The 19,040-nt window shown below is 30.5% G+C and overlaps 2 protein-coding genes across 3 annotated transcripts; one reads left to right on the top strand and one right to left on the bottom strand.

Annotated features, from left to right (window-relative positions):
- Positions 1 to 500: 500 nt before the first annotated feature.
- LOC121231939 (uncharacterized) lies at positions 501 to 3,775 on the bottom strand. Of its 2 annotated transcripts, none has more exons than XM_041117085.1 (5): positions 2,839 to 3,775; positions 2,620 to 2,672; positions 1,449 to 1,612; positions 1,227 to 1,378; positions 501 to 1,137 (listed from the first exon to the last, which is right to left on the bottom strand). In XM_041117085.1, the coding sequence occupies exons 1-5, from the start codon at positions 3,617 to 3,619 to the stop codon at positions 710 to 712; spliced, it is 1,578 nt and encodes a 525-aa protein (XP_040973019.1). In that variant the 5' UTR covers positions 3,620 to 3,775; the 3' UTR covers positions 501 to 709. The 2 variants fall into 2 exon arrangements, with proteins under 2 accessions (XP_040973019.1, XP_040973020.1); XM_041117086.1 differs by having other exon boundaries at positions 1,227 to 1,369.
- A 1,675-nt stretch (positions 3,776 to 5,450) lies between these two features.
- LOC121231938 (uncharacterized) lies at positions 5,451 to 8,365 on the top strand. The gene is made up of 7 exons (XM_041117084.1): positions 5,451 to 5,761; positions 5,864 to 5,974; positions 6,906 to 6,974; positions 7,116 to 7,247; positions 7,559 to 7,636; positions 7,726 to 7,848; positions 7,925 to 8,365. The coding sequence occupies exons 1-7, from the start codon at positions 5,549 to 5,551 to the stop codon at positions 8,102 to 8,104; spliced, it is 906 nt and encodes a 301-aa protein (XP_040973018.1). The 5' UTR covers positions 5,451 to 5,548; the 3' UTR covers positions 8,105 to 8,365.
- The last annotated feature ends 10,675 nt before the right edge of the window (positions 8,366 to 19,040 follow it).

Genomic DNA, 19,040 nt, shown 5'->3' with positions numbered 1-19,040 from the left:
TGCACTCATGAAGGCCATCAAGAGGGTGGTTGGTTGAGATTGGTGGGTCAAAGTTCTCCATGTTTATAGAGAAGGCAACATTCGCATTTTCGAAACCACTAGGTAATGCACGCAGTTTTACAGACTCCGAATGGGATACTTCGACTTCATCATGATCTCCATGGTGTTAGTCTACACAGAATGGTGATGCTTTGATCTTTTGTAGATTCACCCTTTTATATCAAAAAAAAAAAAAAAATCCCACATCAGTCTATAAATGAATTCAACTCAACCTCATAATTTAAACTAAAAATAAAATCTCAATGAAATGTTTTAATACTGTTAGTGACTTTAACTAATCATTAAAAAAAATAAAAAAATAAAAATTATAATATGATCAATAAACCATATGAAAGTTTTTATTTAAGTTAATAAGCTATTCAAAAGTTTTTATTCATGTGCTAAGTTTTTTTAAAAAAAAACTATTACTAACGAGCTTCAAATGACGATTACCCCATCACTGCAATGAATTAATATCTATTAAAAAACCATACTTTAGAAAACTATTTTGCAAGCCAAATTTTTTTTCCTAACAGCAACAGTAATCCAAGCTTAGTGCTTTAAATATGATCTGCTCTTTAGATTTATGTTCCTTTCAACAAACTATGATCAAATTAATTTCCTTTTTGTCGTCCCCGTTCATCTCGGCATTCACATGAGACCCATCATCCTACACGAGAGGGTTATCAACTTCACTGTCACTGCTCATATCATCATCAGAGGCACCCGAGTCCGAGCCTGAAACTGAGACCTTCTCTTTAGCTGCTTTAGATTTGCTTGAAAGATCATACTTAAAATACTTGATCTTTTCCTTTTCTTCACCCTCACTTCCTTTTCTTTTTTCCCTCGATTTATCATTTATCAGCCTCATCGATCGGGCGGCAGCCACATATGCTGCTGTCATAGTTTCATTTTTTTCATCTTCTCTGTCATCAAAGGAAAACAAAGGTTCATCATCCTCGAGTTTCTTCTCCTCTACCTTTGTTACCGATTGCTCATCAATTTCCTTGGAATTGCTGACAAGTAATTTCGCATGGTATTTCAATATGCTATCGCTGAATAGCTTTATCCCTTGTTTCTCAAGCTGCAATAGCCGCTCTGCACAATGGCAGTTTAGTAACATAAAACTTAAAAGATACAGACAGCTACTTGATATACTAAGAAAGGACTATAGAGTGGTTACTTACTTATGAGAGCTTTAGGTGAGGATCCACTTATTCCTCCGGCTTTCTCATCCGAGCTGATCAGGGTCGAGATCCATTTGGTTATTTGAGAATGAAAATGGGAATTGGCAAAGGCACTTGTATAACAAGTAGCTCTTTTTTGATCCCTGTTTTTTCTGACAAAGTGGATCGAAGATGAATACAAAACCAACTTTAGTTTATGAATTATATAACATCTATTCATACCTGAATAACTCGATGGCCTCAAGTGTGACAACCAATCTTGTCATGGCAATACTTTTTACGTGCTCATTTGATAGGTGAACTGTCTCAGACTTGAGGAAAGTGTACTCTACCAAAATAACAGCATCATACAGAATATTTTTCAGCAGATTTCCATCCTCGGGTCCCTGCACCACGGAGCGTCTCTTCAGTTCAAATAACCATCAATAAATCAATGCTAATTTAGCATTTGACCTACGAAAAGCTTAATATTGGCAAATGGACCATGGAGGCCCTTGTACTAAGAATCAGATTGCATTTTGCCCTCTTTACTAAAAAAAATAGCAAATTAGTCCCAGTACATTAAATTAAAGAGCAAACTAATCCTTTCTATTAAAAATTTCATCCATTGTATTGTTAAAAACAGGCATCACTGACAGAATAGTCAGACAGTTACATATAGTATGCCACGTGTATCTCGAGCTGACATACAAGGAACAAATTTTAACAGTAAAAATGGATGAATTTTTTAACAAAAAGACCAATTTGACTAACTTGCCATTTTCTCAGTAAATGGGGCAAAATGCAATTTGGCTCATAGTACAAGGGCCTTCATAGTACTTCTACCCTTAATACTCTAAGCATGACATAATAAAACATCATTGAAGGAATCAACTGTTTATAATAGAATAGAAGCCAGATACAAGTTAAAGCACATCTTGCACTGGAGCTACAAAGAGGAAAACGAGTATGAAGACTTGGACTGAGCTCAATTATTGAGCCACTAATACTTCATTCCCTTTGCTCCCTTGTAACGCCCCCCTGTTTACTATCTTGCCTATAAAAAGGAAAATTGCTATTCACTTCAACATGGAAGTGACCAATGCTTAGAAATCACGAAAAGACTGGGATCCTGTGTATGTCCACCAAAACATGAAAAACCGAAAGAGAATAACTGGAAACCACGATCCAAAGTGGCAGAACCAATAATGCAGCATAAGAATTTCAATAGTTTAGACATTTGTATGGACAGACAAACACACAATTTACTATAGAACCACGCCATTTACAACCCATACGAACTCAACTCCCATAAGCATCATCAACGAGCAGTTTGACGTAAAGCACAAAAAACATAGTAAAACAGGAGGAAGAGATATATCGAATTTAAAATAATCAAACGCTGCAAACTAACCACCAAGGCAGTCACTGGCAAAGCTGGCTGCAGCAACATCCTCATAAGCATTTCTGATCAGCATAAAGTGATAATTAGATAGTAAGTATAGCAAATATTGCTCAAGAGAAAATATACATACATACATACATACATATATATACTAAACTATATATATAAGCTTATGATTTAGTCAACGTTGAACAAACATGGCACAAATAAATAATGTACAGCACTAACCAAAGAAATAAAAGTTGTGAAAGCTGGAAATTGAAGCGACAGCCCAACTTTTTAACTCTTTTTCTAACACAATCCCTTCAATCCCAATCCTCGAATCCAAGCAAAGTTTCAACAAAAATGCTTCCACCATAACCACACCAGCCAAGTATTTCACATTAGACCCTCTTTCATTAATCATTCCACAAATCTCATTACTCACTAATGGCAAAAAAGATTGTAAATTTACATTTCTATCTATCCAAATAGAAACTAAATCCTCAACTGGAATCACCAAATCCATATCAATGTTTTCACTTTCCTCACTAAAACCCTTACAACAACACATGCTTATATACCCAACGATCACTTCAACAAGAGACTTAATCCTTTTATTCACTTTCCTTGAGTCCTTTCCTAGTACTTCCACAACTAATTTATAAACCTCGAAAACAATTGGTGCAAGCAATGCTATGCTTTTGGAAGAATTGCAGGGACTTGAACAAGAAGAAACTAGCTGAAAGAGATCATTTATGGTTGATAATCGATTCAAAGGATCTCCTTTTTCGAAATTACGGCTTCGAAACGACAAAGCAGTGTATACCCAGATTGATTCCAGTGGTGGGTCGACTTTTGCTTGCATTAAACTGTGGAATTTAGCAATGAAACCAGAGAAGTTTGGGGTTTTTTTGTGGGTTTCAGCTAAAAGGTCTTCCATGGATTGTTTTAGAGAAAGATGGTAGTTTTCACCAATTAGAAAAGTGGGTTTTGGGGAATTCGTTGAAGCTTTCATAGATAAAGCCATGGCATCAGCTAAAAATAACTAAAAATTGTGGAATTTAGAGGTTACGATGTTGTGAATAAAGGTTTGAAGAGCTAAACCCTAATTGTCCTAAAAGCTTTTAGTGAAGAGAATGTCAATTTAGGGTTTTAGAGGGGACCGGACCGGACCGGGGTTTCGGTTTTGGGCTTTCAGATACCATCCAGTTTCATTGTCTCGGGTTCATACAGTTCTTTCATAAGTCTGCCACGTAAGCAAAAATAAGTGAGTTAATTTCAAGCTTTTCATAATCTAGTTGGTGGTTGAACTAGTTGAGCCATTGGTTCGTAATCTAACTTATTAGGATAAATTTTTAGCAATAAAAATGGTTGAATTTTTAATAAAAGAATCAATTCGCTTTTTTTAGTAAAAAACTATTAATTTACTCACTTTTTTAGTAAAATGGGCAAAATGCAATTACTCTATTAGTACAAGGGTCTCGATAGTACTTTTACAGCCAAAATCTTTTGTGTATGCAAAATTTAATCTGACTAATCTGAATATAAATCCAACTTGATACGATTTAATCATAAAAAAAGGTTTGTTATACCCCCAATACTTGGACACGTGTCAACACAACGAGCTATAATAATCAACTTTTACTCCTTGTCATTAGGTCTCCCTTAATCGGACATCTTTTCAAGCTAGACCGCCTGCTCTCTCCACCTAACCCTCCACGTGCTCTTAGGTAAGAACTCGTATTGCTTACTCCTCAATGATGGCCTTGTTCGTCCATTCTAATGATAAGGCCACCCACTCAACAGGTTACCTCATCAGACACCTACTTTTTAGGTGCAAACACTTCTCTAAGCGTGAACATGCCTCTAGCGATGATTGGGCTCCACTAGAAAATACCAACCTCGTATTATTTGGGACCACTACATCCGCACTTCTCGTCCACTGTAAATACCCTCTTATTGCATAGAGAAAAGATTGAAACATTTTATCTCCTAATCACCCCTCAAGCCATTGCCTACTCCAATATGAGCTTGTCCTCTTGTCCATTTCCAACTTTTTGTCTTTTTTGGTGAACCGGCTTCCTTAACATTACCTCATACTCTTCTTTCTGTTCTTATCTCTTCTATTGTACAGTATATCAACAAGTTCAATAACCTAAACTCAAAATGACCATAATCTAAAACTATACAAACCTTAAATAATTCAAACATGAAATAATTTAAATAAATAACTCAAAATAATATGAAAATAAAAAAATTTAAATAACTTCAACTCAAAATAAATAATCTCAACCTAAAATAATTATTTTGAAAGAAAAAAACACTCAACGTAATAAGTACGGCTTTGGTAAACCAGAAAAATATAAGTCAGCCAAGTTTTCCATTAATTAAAACACACACACAAAAAAAGAGACTACGTGTTTTCTCAAATTCTATTGGTCCAAAAAAGTGGACCCCATCCTTTAAACCCTCAATTCAACCAATCAAATTCATCGAAACACGTATCAGTTCTTTTATCATATAATATTATTATCAATTATTGTTAGATTAAACTACCTAATTGGTCACCCAACTATTAGGGTGACTTCATTTTAGTCCTTTTTTTAGTGACCAAAATGAATTAGGAGTTGGATGACCAAAATAGAAGTGTGAACACGATGTTGCTTGTGCAAGTTAATTTTCATTATAGATTTAATGGTTGGGGGTTAAAATGAAAGTGCACTAAAAGTTAATTGACGAAGTTGTAAGGATTTTATTTTAGGTAACCAAAATGAAAGTATTTTAAACGTTAGGTGACCAACTAAGAGAATTTACCCTTATTATTATTTTTTTAAACACTTTGAAGTGGACTTCGAGTCTTCTTCGATCATTTTCCATAAAAAAGAGATCTTTTTATAAGAACTCTTCCAAGGATTATTTCGTTATTATTATTATTACAATCTAAAGAGACAGAGCAATGGGAAAAACCGAGCAAAATTCAGTTCTTTTAATCCCAATTTTCTTCTTTTTATTAACAATATCATTGCCTGTCTCTGTTTATGCCAAGAAACCAGTGGCGATTCCTCGAAAAGAAGACGTTCCTCATATTAAATGTCAAGTTTGTGAGAAGATAGCATCACAGTTGGTTCAACAAGTTCAATCGAAACAAACCCAGATCTCTCCCAAGAAGGTATTTTTATAATCTGGGTTTTCTTTGGTTTTTCTTTAAATTTTACTTTCATGGAATTCTGTTTTGATTTTCTTTTTTTGGGGGGGTTTGGTGGGGTTTTAGATCTCAGAATATCAAATCATTGAGATTGCGGAGAATGTTTGCAATTTGAAGAAAGAAGAAGCTGATTGGATTTTGAAGATTGATATAGTTGAACAAGGGGATAAATTAGAGGTAAATTGAATTATAATTGTTCTTGATTTTTTTATAAGTTTTTTGTGCTTTGTTTGATAGGATATGTAATTAAAAAAAATTTGAATCCAAATGCACTTAATTTATTATCAAATGCATATTGGATTTAGATATTTATTCCCATTAATGGAAAATAGGTGTATCATTTCAATTAATCCTAGGGTTCATATTTGTTAAAATTTTAGTTATTATTAGGTATGCTTATTGGGTGCATAATGAATTTGCTTATGATTACATGGATGTATTGATGGCAAATTTTGATGGAAAATCTGTTAAATGATTATAAGTATAGTGACTTGTTGAGGATTGCTGATTCTATCGATAGAAGTCTGCGAAATACCGTCCTTATCTATCAATGCCTTATAACCTTATAGTTTCAAATCCCTCTATGTTCATGGTGGGTGGGTTATGGTAAAATTGAGAGTCAAAACCTGTAGGGATAAATTTGGATGAGTGAGGGTCAGCTGACTGACGGATAATACTTTACAGACTTCTTTGAATGGAGCCGAGCTTCAGTATAGCTGACTGGCGGTAAAAGTATCTTAGAGGCCTCTGTACTAGAAGTCAAATTGCATTTTGTCTTTTTACTAAAAAAGGGCAGGTTAATCTTTGTACATTAGATCAAATAGCAAACTAGTCCTTTATGTTAAAAATTACATCATTTTTATTGCTAAAAATTGGTTTGGCTAACAGAATAATTAGAAAATTACACGTGGTGTGCCATGTGTACTTCGTTTTGACATATAGAGACCAATTTCTAATGGTAGGATTCATTTGCCCATTTTTTGAATAGAGGGGATAGAATGTAATCTAACTCTTAATGCAAGTGCCTCCATGGTACTTCTACCGCAGACTGATATTTTTGACCATTAATCTTATTATGCTAACTCATGAAATTTTCATCTATTTGCAGCTAGTGGAACAAGATGCTGAAGGGATTTGCAATACAGAGTGTAAGACAATTGAGAGAACTTGTCAAGAGGTTAGATTATTAATTAACATAAAATGAATTGTTCTTTTGTAATAAAAAGTTTTAGCTTTGGATCGTGAACTTGTTGGTTTTTCGTTTAACATTTGTGTTACGAGACTGTTGTTAAGCATGGCTGCTTATGCTTCTTTTCAGGTTATGGGGTATTCTGATACTGATGTTGCTGAATATATATACACGTCGAAACCCGATGTTGAGTCATTGAAAAATTATCTATGTAAAGACTTAACTAAGGCATGCAAAACCAAGCCTCCCCCATTACCAAAGGTATCCCAATGCTTTCATGATTCCATATCTGTAATCCTTGGATTGATTTTATTTACTTCCTTCTGTTCTTTCGGTTTAGTACGAAAAGAATAGGATTGTCGCTTTAGTCCATTTGTCTAATTTGGGTCGTATGAATCTAATTCTTTCTGTCTACTGCGTCCTTTCATTTGTTTGCTTTCTTGGTAATATGCTTTGAATGAAGCAGCCCGACTTCTCGTACATCATGATGGTTATTTAAACGAGCTCGTTGTTATAATGTTGGATGACAAGCTAAACTGATGAAGCTGCTTTGTTGTTGATGATTTGTGCAGGATAGGACTCCGGGAGAACCTTTTGTACCAAAACCAACTAAAGAGGCTGAAATGGAAAAGATGTTACGATCCATGGAGGTACGAAAGATTCATGGCTAAGTAGCATGCTGTTCATACTATGTTAATATTTGATCTCATTTTAATCGTTTATCTTTATTACTATTCAGGGTATGCCAGGAGCACCCAACATGCAAATGTATTCAAGGGAGGAGCTAATGAACATGAAGAATTTCGGTGAAGATGCTGACGATGATGAAGATGAAGACGAGGACCAATTTCCATCGAATTTGGTACTTATCGAAAAACCCCGAAACGGATTTGAAGTTTCAATGTGATTCTTATTTCGGTTCTTTTTTTTTTCTGCAGGGAAAAGTGTTGAGAGACAAAGAAAGTAAACAATCCGATTGGAAACAGAACATCATCAAAGGTGTAAAAGATGCAGGTGAAACATTGAAGAGACATGCAACTAAGGTGTCTTTTAGGGTACAAAAATGGTGGAAAGGATTTAAAGCTGCTCAATCAAAGTCCGGTAAGACAGAACTTTAAGACACCACCGAAATCGTGAGTTCAAGGAACACGAGTTGTTAGCAGGTTCTGTTTTCGTGTTTTCTTCCATTGCATTAATATGTTCGGAAGAATTTGATTAGTAGAAAGTCGAGGTCGAGGAAGGTTTACGAGTGTCTTTCCCTGTATTTTGGGAAGTTTTGATGATTTCATTTCATCCATTAGAACTCTATGTTTAACTAGTGTCACCAAGTAGCAAAACTTATTTTTTTGCTGATTATAAATACACAATCTGTTGGAATTCTTTTGTGCTTCGATCAACTTGATTACGTTGCCGTTAACTGATGGACACCACCACCACGGAATTCATAGGTTCTTTGTTCACTCTTAGCCAGGTTACTTACCTTAACCCCCGATTATCATGAAGGTCTTTATACTATGAGTCATTTTAGTTTGCCCTTTTCACTCAAAAAAGGGTAAATTAATCTCTGCATATTTGATTAAAGAGCAAATTTGTCATTCTGTTAAAAATTTCATTAATATCTATTGTTAAAAATTTATCATTGTACATCAATATGAGATACACTTATTATGCCACATGTTACAATCTAGTTATTTTTGTCAGTTATATACAGTTTAATTTACTAATTTTTTAAATAAAACAAATATAATCTAATTTTTACTACAGAAATTTCTGGATCTTCACGATACTTTCTCTTTTAACCCCATATTATAAATGGATTCAGCAAGTGACCGAGCATGCATTACATTACTACATCTATATGCGTAAATGGAAATCGGTCAAAATTTACTATTAATCCTTGTCACTAAAATGAAAGCAACCTTAAATTACAAAGATTGTTGAGTGGTCAAATTGTAAAAATTTTATTTTGATTAACTAAAATGAAAGTACTCTAAAACTTGGGTGACCATGAAAAAATATAATATAATTATGAGCCAATTTCATAACGAAGCCCAATTGGAAAATTGGATAAAAGCCCATAATATGGGGTATTATTTGTTTATTCTTTTCTTTTGAAATTTTAAATAAGTGCAAAACGACTTCGTTTCAATATTACTCGTTCTTTTGGACCATTTTGTTTTTCTAAGCAACCCTCTTGACCTTCTAGTATAATATATAATATAAATTTATTTATTTATATCCTCATAAAATATTTTAATTTTTTGTAAAAAACAATTTAGAACATTTTTTTTTGAACAATTAACACGTAAGTAATAATGGTTGGATTAATAAACTTAACGAAATATTCTTTTATAACGGTAAGAATATTTAGGATAAATCCAAAATTTAATGTCAATTAAAATATTTTAACAAAAACCATTTCACATTGCATGAAGCTCAATTGACCCCAAAAGTTATTAATATAATGCAAAGTCATCAAAATTGTATGATTGGATTATAAACATGAAGGCCACTAAACATCCTCAAATTCTCATCTATATTTTAACTTACTCCCAAAATTTTCGTAGCCAATCCTCAAAGCATATCATGTCATTCCAATAGTCTAGTAGTTTGAATTTAATGTCAAACATATTTAAAATATTTAGATTAAATTTTGAATATATGTATATTTATCATATGAATAACTCGGATATAATGTGTTAAAAAGAATAGATAATGTCAATAAAATTTAAGAATTTATTTCTCTTTTTTAGTACACTAGATCCCATCTATTCATGTGATAAGTACACATATATTTATAATTTTATCTACATGTTTACAATTTAAGCCATGTTAGAGATCACAATATAAAATTAACAAAATATCGAGATTATTGTTAATTAGGAAGAAATAGAAGTCAAAAAACCATTTTTTTTAAAAAAGTATATCAAAAGATAAATCTAAATATGCAAAGCTGTTAGGAAACTAGAATATAAAATTAGGGTTAAGAATCTAATTACTGTGATTTAAGATTTTGATATGAAATCTTGAAGAGATTTAGCAATAAAAATTAAGGGAATATGCAGGCTGAGATTTATTAAATTAATTTACTCAAAATTAAAATACTGTCAAATTGATGAATATGCATGATAATATCAAAGGAAAAATCTCAAAGATTTAAAAAAGAAATGTTATTTTTGGCACCACAAAAATATGCAAAAACATTGAAGCATTTTTATTTTATTGTCAACATTTTGATGCTTTGACTAAATTAGGGCACTAAAGACATTATGGATTTTGATTTCTAGACAAAAGGTCAAAGATTTATGGAGTTTGTCTTTAATTTGTTGGCTTTGAACTTTTCCTCATGATGATTATTATTTTGGAGTTGTTAGATATTGATTCAAAATTTAGTGATATAATGATGGATATAGTTTTTAATGTGCTTATATTTTTATCATTTTAGTTTTAATTAATTTTACTGGATGGCAAAATTGAATGAATTATTAAAATTTTAACGGCAAATGTGGCACCTTGCATGATAATCTATATGCACTTTTTTGTTAGTATAGATAATTTTAAAAAATAAAATATTTTTAATGAATTTTTTTATAAAGTACATACGGATTCCTATGCTAGTTATTACATTAATGACATTAAAATTTTAATAGTTCAATAAGCTTTTTCGTCCAACAAAAAATAATTTAACTAAAATTTGAAGGTTGAGTGTTAAAATATCCCCCCCAAAAAATTAATTAGAACTAAAATGACAAAATGAATCAACATTAAAAATTAAATTTATCATTAGGTAATGGTTTTATAAGGAGCGAGGAAGAGTGTCGTAAAATATTGGGTTAATGGGACAAGTATTCCATATATTTAAACACTGGGTAGCTTAGAAGCGGGTTTTGTTTTAGGGCTCAAAGGTATTTTGAACTTTTTGTGATCTCTATGTTTATCGGGTGTTTTAAACTTTTTACAATCTCTGTTTTTATAGCATATATTTTTCTCATTTAGAATGTAGGCCAATCAAGCAAAACTATATTAAACATGTATATATGAATACATTGTAAAGAAACGAGTAAGATTGTAGTTAAATTGATCAGGTTATCAGTTTATCAGTCTAATTGATTCATATAGATTTTTAGATTAATTGCTTTAATATCTTTTTTTAAATTGATATTTTAATAAATTTTTGATCCAATCAAGATGTGTATAAAATAAAAAATGTTGCTTGGATATGGTAGACATGAATGGGATCGATTTGGGTAGTAGGTAAGGGAATTACATGGTGTTGAAGAAGGACACGAATTTTGGTTAAGGAATTCAAAAGCATAGCTGCTGGATTCCTGGACTTTGTCTCGTAATCTTATTTTATGCATGCTTATTCTATATATATATATATGTGGGAGTCAATTATGTTTTTTTTTTCTTCTAAGTTTGTCTGGTAATGACAGAAGCCATGCACACCCCAGCTGGTTAATATTCCATGTTAAAATCACTTCTTTGAAATGCTATTCTGAAAGTCAATCAATAACTTTTCTATATATTATTGACTTGCCAATTGGTGGTAGCCAGCTTTTGCATGTAATTATTCGTAGGCAATGTTCTCAAATTATCAATTTTTAGTTAAATCTTTCAATTATTATAAAATTAAAAATAAAAAAATTTCATTTTATACATTATAACAGTAAAATTAAATATTTAAATTAACTTAAATCTAGTTCAACTAATTTTTTAATTGGTTTATTATCTAATTCAACCAGTTAAACTGATATTGCATCAGTTTAATTTTTTTTAATTTTATGGTATTGGTTAAACTGATTGGACCATTAATTTTTAATTTAAGTGATAGGTTTAATTAAATATTCTGAAACTTATTTAAGGTGATTGCCTTTTCTATTAGACGTATAAATATATTAAGCTCGTTTCCAGTTGCATTGGCTTAAAATAATATATTCTGATTGCTACTTAATACGTCATGAAATGAATGGAAATAGAGGGCTTAGCCACCGTTATAGGAAAATGATCGTGTGCATATATGACCTTCCTTGCTTGCTGATTACTGACAATGGGACATAATTCTGAAGGAAATTCGAAGACTTTTGTGATAACCCTTCCTATATCCCCTGCTCAAAGTTCTATCAAGACACCAGGCAAACAAAAACGATGACTAAGAATATTTTGGTAGCACTTAAAAATAAAGTGGATGACACCAAGGGGAGCATGGATAAAAGGACTCCTTGGTATACTCAAGGCCATAAGAACAACTTCTCATATTGGCACTAGGGAAACTCCGTTTAATCTTATGTTTGGCTCGGAGGCTATTATAACCGAAACCTCGCTGGTGGTTAACAACTCGTTAACTATTAATTTTGTAGACAATTACATACACAACACATGAAAATCTCTTAACTTACCTCGTAAAGATCAGATGTTGAGTTATTCTTTGCATGGATCACACATGAAGTCCTATCAAATTTATGTCAATCACATCATTACTTATTTAAAAGACTATTATGCTCTTTAAGTGGTTAATATCAACCCCACCTATAAATACTCATTCTTAACCTTGAGAGATCAACCCTCAACACTTCACCACCTTGTGAAACAACATCCTCTACCTCTTACTTCTTTTGACTTCAACACACCCAATCAACTTCTTGTTATAATTTGCATACCTTTTCTTCTAAAGCTAGCTAGCTGTTTCCATAAATTTACTAATAAAGATCCCAAGTTGGCAAAAGCATGTGTATATATGTTTCATCAAGTTACGAGGTCATCATCTACTCTCTAAACAACAATATATATATCCCAAATTCAAGAGTTCCAATGCAAGTTATAATGTACACAACATAGATGATTGTGATTGCGATCAATTTCGAAGCTGCTGCCTACATGGCTTGGTTGGCAAAGGTCTAGCTGGATCATTAATTAGTTTCAATTGTACATTGTTTTCAAAGCATAAGATAAACAATCGATCCAAAGAGTTTTGATAAACCAATAAAGAATAAAGTGAAATGTGCAACAATTTGAAGCAACAGCAACACAAAAACTATACAATAATGGCAAAATTATGTCCCTATGACCCTCGTTGGCTATTTAAGGATCACAATTTAGGGAACACCAAAAATAATAGAATTGTTTTTGTATATATATATGATTTGATTCCAACAATAATGGAATTAACAGATGATCAATTAAAAGAGTGGGAAGAGAAAGCACATGGAGGAGGAGGTGAGTAATAGAAAATTGTTTCATGATTTCATGAAAAGGCTATTCTTGGCTCATGTGTTGCAATTAATTATTTGCTATCTGTTTGTTTAAAAGAAATTAAACATCCATTTATTAGTATATATTGTAATGAAAATGGAGTTGGATTTTTCAAATAGTGACAATTTTTTATTTTAACACTAATTTTATTTTAACACTAATTTGTTGATTTTAATATATTTTAAGCTTATCACTATATTAATTAACCCTAACAAACGGAAGAAATAGTCATATAAGTGTGATTTTAAGCCAACGAAGTTTTTTTTTTAATAAATGGAGGTGGGGAATGGAATTGGTTGGAATTGAACCCAAATTACTGAAACGGAGGTTTGAAAAATATATTCTAATTATTAATATGATAATTATTATGATTGTAGTCATTTAAATTTATTAATGATAAAATACCAAAATAAGTATGTTTTAATTTGGTATTCATACAACTATAGGTAGCTTTTTAGTATTAATATAATACTTCTCCAATTCTAAATGCTAAAATTCTGCTATCAGTCTTTGTATTATGTAAAAGTTGTGGATTTAGTTCCTTTAATTTGATCATTTTTAGTCTTTATACTTTTCGAAATTTAAAAATCTAATCTTGACATAATTCAATAGCCATCAAATCTATTAAGTTAAATTATGTTAATTTTAATTTTTTATGTAGTAAACATATTATCACATATGTAATGTTATGTCAATAAAGGTGAAGCCAAGAATTATGTATGGGGGTTGGGAAAAATTTTTTGGGAGGGGACAGAGCTAAAAATTTTGTATTAAGAATAGTTTTAAGTTGAATTTTTATCTTTTGAGAGCAGCAAAAATTGAACTAAGAGCCATTAGAAATGCGTATTGGCTATGCCCTTGCATGTCAGCTTACCATTTTCATATAATACTCACAAAAAGATAAATCCTGTTAGTTAATAGATTTTAGAGTTATTGGACTGAAATTTTAAAATTCAAAAAATATATGAATTAAAATTGACCAAATTAATATATAGAGATCAAATCAATAACTTACACACAGTATAAGGGCTAATAATAGAATTTTACTACTTAGTTTAAAAAAAATAGATTTTACAATAAGTGTGTTTTAAAAGATGGAATTGATGATATAAAAAGAAAAAAAAATTGCAAAGCACAAATAATGAAGAATGATTTTGAATAGTCTTTGATCTTAATCATGATTATAATTATTAGTGGTCAAAACCCAAAATTCTTTGTGGGACGTCGGTGGATCACACATTTATTTTTATGCTTGATCACAATTAATTAATTTTTTCTTAAAAAAAACAAAAGTCAAAGAACATCTTCCCTGTAGGGCTAAGTTTATCATAATTTTGATCATATCAATCAACATGCATGGAAATATATATCGTATAGTGATTAATAAGACAATGATATGCAAGTTTCAAAAAACATTAACGTGTTCTTACAAACACCCTTAAAATTTCTATATAAAAGCATATTAAGTAAGCATGAAAATCCATATTTAGACCAATGAAAATTTAAGAAAGATAACATTTTAATAAAGAAAACAAAGAGAGAAAGTAAATACTAATAAGTATTCAGTGTAGTGGTAAAGTATATTATATTTTCAGAAAAATAATTTGGATTCAAACTTTGAAGACCCATCGTTATGAGAGGCGACTATAAACTTCAAAAAATTTAAATTGTATAAAACGTATAACGACATATATAAAAATACATTGGTTCCAAAAATAAATTAAAAAGTATTTGTTGAAAATTTTCTCTCTTAGAGTTAGTAGCATAATTTAGTTATATGAACCACCCAATATTCTATATAATTAATTCTTTATCTATGGACATGATCTTAGCAGGATGGCATGTCTTTCATGGGCATTTCCATATATCTTCCAAGAAGATTCATGCTTGCCAACAGGGATGCAAATATATATATATAGCCTTTATTATCTATAATCATAGGCTTACCTCATTGAGATAACTCCAGTTGTATGGTCTTATGATCTTTTTTGCTCCTATAGCCTTACCAAAAAGAAAAGGGTTAATATCATATTTTACTCTTAAATTTTTATTTAATGTGCAATGTGGTATTTATATGAAGAGAATGTCCAATTTGATATGTATATTGTGCTGTTGTGTATTTATGTACTCCAAAGCCTTAACACCGTATAATTTATATGTTGACTTGGCAACAACGAATAAATAAATGTCATGCCTCCTCATATGATTAGTGTGTAAATTTTATGATGTCCAATTTTATGATGAATCGAGGTATTTATTTATTCATTGTGACCATGTTAGTGCGTAAATTAAATGGGGTTAAGGCTTTGGGGTTCATTGATACATATCCATGTACAAATACCACATTTGCATATTGGCTAAAATTTCAAAGGCCAAATGTGAAAGAAAAAAATGGTAATAACATATCGGGATAAAACATCGGTACATAAATTTTAAAACATTCTGATAGAATCCTTAAAGTATCAGAGTAATTTATCAATTAAGTCTTTTTTTTCATCCTAATTGTCAATTTAGGCATTAAATGTTAATTCAGATAAAACGTGGAACATCTTTAAAACACGTGTATCAAATTGTAAACTGTATACCTATCGTGTGAATAACTTGGATCTAATATATTAAAAAGACAATATACCGGTTTAAATAAAATGTAAGATGTCTCAACAAAATGTTTTGAAATGGGGTCAATTTAAAATTTGGGCCATAATTTAAGGATGTTGGGTGGAAATTAACCCTAACATAACACGCTTTATTTCAATGGTACGAAGAGAGTGATTTCGGACATTTGAACTGAAAGTCGGCGGTAGCAATGGATCGAGGGACAAATATTTGCCTGCCAGGGTTTCTGGTGAAACAACAACATCAAATATGATATATATATATGAAGAACATGGTTATGGTTATATCCATTTTCACTTTCTAGTCCAAATTCAAAGCACATGAGGTGACAAAAAACCGTGTCCTTTATTAATCGCATGATGTTGACACAGATACTTCGGTTTTCATCTTAAAAATTTATTATTAGTATTTAACTTTCGGGATTTTTACTTATAAAACTCATCTGAGTTTAAATTCTCCTCGAAAGAAAAAATAATAGTATTTTATTTGGATAATTCTCTTTTGATATAATATGTTCGTGCAGGGCGAAGTCAAAACAATTTTTTAGGAAGGGCATGATGAAATTTTAATTTTTTATATCTTATATATTTATAAACTTTAAAGGATTAAATTAAATTTTTATAATTTTAGGGGAGGACAAAGTATAATTTTACATTTACTAATTTAAAATATTTAAAAAATCTCAAAGGCCTAAATAGCAATTTTATATTTTAGGGGGGCCGGGGCCCCTGCCAACCCCTAGATTTCCCACTGTATTCGTGTATAGCACGTAAAATTATTTTTATGAAATCTCAACTTTTGGGGTGCTTCCATATTTGTTGCTTATTAGATTAAGTATAACAAAATTAGGTAATTAGTGTCAGGTTCTTTTATTATAGCGACTGAATCAAATTAGTTTATCTATTATTAAATAGGTACTGATTTAGTCACTATACTATTAAAAAGAATCAAAGAGGGTTAAATTGTAAAAAATTATATTTTAAAATCCTTTTATGATTATAAAAATGAAATATTTTGTTTAAAGTTTAACTATAAATGAAAAAAAAAGTAATTTACATATTATTTCTTAAACTGTGAATAAAATTAATTCATTTAATAGTAAAAAAAAACTAATTTGATATTATCTTGACTTTGTAGATACTTTTAGCTACATATATGTTTATGTATGTGTATATGCATGTATGTGAGTGTTTGATATAATTGGGAAGTACCTAACACACGGACATTACTGTTATATTAAATTAATTAGTGATAACGTTTGTACTTATAATCTTATCTGTTTGATACTGTTGAAACTAGTTTAGATGACCCCAATACATTAAAAAGAGGGCCCTAAAGTATATGATTTAATTGTTCCATTAACCAAAATCAAGAATTTTGTATCCATGGTTGAGATATAATTAAAAAAATCGTAAGGGTTAAAAGTTCAAATTTAATGTTTAAATGACTTAAATTTAATTATTAAAGATTAATTTAAAGTAATATATTTTAAGAGGGGTTAGAAATAAATTTGATGATTTATTAAAGGGAGCCCAGGCTTTTACTCTGTGACTATATTTTATGGAGATTAATTATTTTGATATTTGTCATTATTTTTTTTAATAATATGTTTTAATATTACAACCAAACACTTATTAATTGATGAAATTTTATTTTAATTTTTAATATGTCACTTTTTAATTATATTTACCATTTATTATTAAAAAAATTTTGAATAGAATTTATCAACATAATATAATATTAGATTATGTCGTACCAACGATATGGGTCAAAAAGTTTATATAATAAATTTATATAAAAATTGAACATGAAATTGATCGGAATAGTACGGTTGAGTTTGTAAAACGTTGCATTGTTTTAGGTTTAAATGTCATGATTCCCATCATGTATATGTATTTTTTTAATCAATATATAAAAAGAACATATATATACTCAAAATAATATTTGTTATTTTGTAAAAGAAATAAGCTTTTCATAATTTTACAATAAAATTGAGACCCCATTGATGGGTAATAATAACTCAATTAAACTATTATATATAGATAAATAAAATAAGACCGACCATATTAATTCCATTATACCCAAAAGAAAATGTTTAATTTTATTATTATCCAATCTTAACTTATTCGAAGCGATAATTAAAATTTTTGTCAAACATTCTTTTGGCACAGATTCAAACATTGTTATCATATCCTCATTTTAATATTGTATAAACAATTTTTTCAATATATTTTTTATGTCCATTTTATAGTTCATGTTTAAGGTTCGTGATTATCCTTGTCAACAATCCTATTTCCAAAGTTTGAACTTATATTCTTCCAATAAGAATGTAATATATCTTATCGTTTTAACGAATCACTTGTTAATAAAGTATTATAATATAAAAAGAAAGTTGAAATTCCCATGATCTTGTAAAGACCATGGCTTGATACTTGTCCCTCTCATAGAACCCGAAGTCGTAGAACAGTCGCCATCTACCACTCCTTTTCATATGTTCATCTAATTTTGTAATCTATATACAAATATATGTATATATATAATTATATAGACAATCTATTTAATGCGAATCTCATGATGTTGGATTCCGGCACCATGATCTTGAACCTCACGTCGATGATCTTATATACAAAGAAGGAAAAAAGACATGTTTTTTCTCTTTGATTTTTGTTATGAGGATTGTTGTTTATTGTTATTCTCAACGTTAGTTCGTTAAAACTCCGTGTTTTTTTTTCAAACCCCCCCACCCCCCCCCCCAAAAAAAAACCAACATAATCTTGACAAATATCTTAACTCTTATATGAAGGCATATACCTACATATACTTGTAATGTTTTTTTTTAAGAAAAGGAACTGTTTAGGATAGAACTCGAGATGCTTTGTAAATCTAACTTATATTTTAACAAAAGTTGTTTGTTGTTTACACCATTAGTTTAGTTATCTAATGTTATAAGAATTAGATTGATGATTGAACTAATCATAAAATCAATTTCGGATTCAATCGATTAAACTGTCAGTTTAATCGTTACAAAATTAAATTCATTTCAAACAATATTTAACTGGCTTTTGTACTGATTTAATCCTCTTTTGATTTAATCGGTTGGTTCAGTGTTGACAGTCATTTAAAAGTTAATTAGGTTGCAATTACAATCCAATCCATTTTTTTTTATGTACTTTAGGGAAGGACAAA

The sequence above is a fragment of the Gossypium hirsutum genome, chromosome A07 (genome assembly GCF_007990345.1).
Source record: "Gossypium hirsutum isolate 1008001.06 chromosome A07, Gossypium_hirsutum_v2.1, whole genome shotgun sequence".
Taxonomy (NCBI): Eukaryota; Viridiplantae; Streptophyta; class Magnoliopsida; order Malvales; family Malvaceae; genus Gossypium; species Gossypium hirsutum.
The sequence above is the reverse complement of the archived record's forward strand: the minus strand, read 5'-3'. Positions and strand labels throughout refer to the sequence as shown.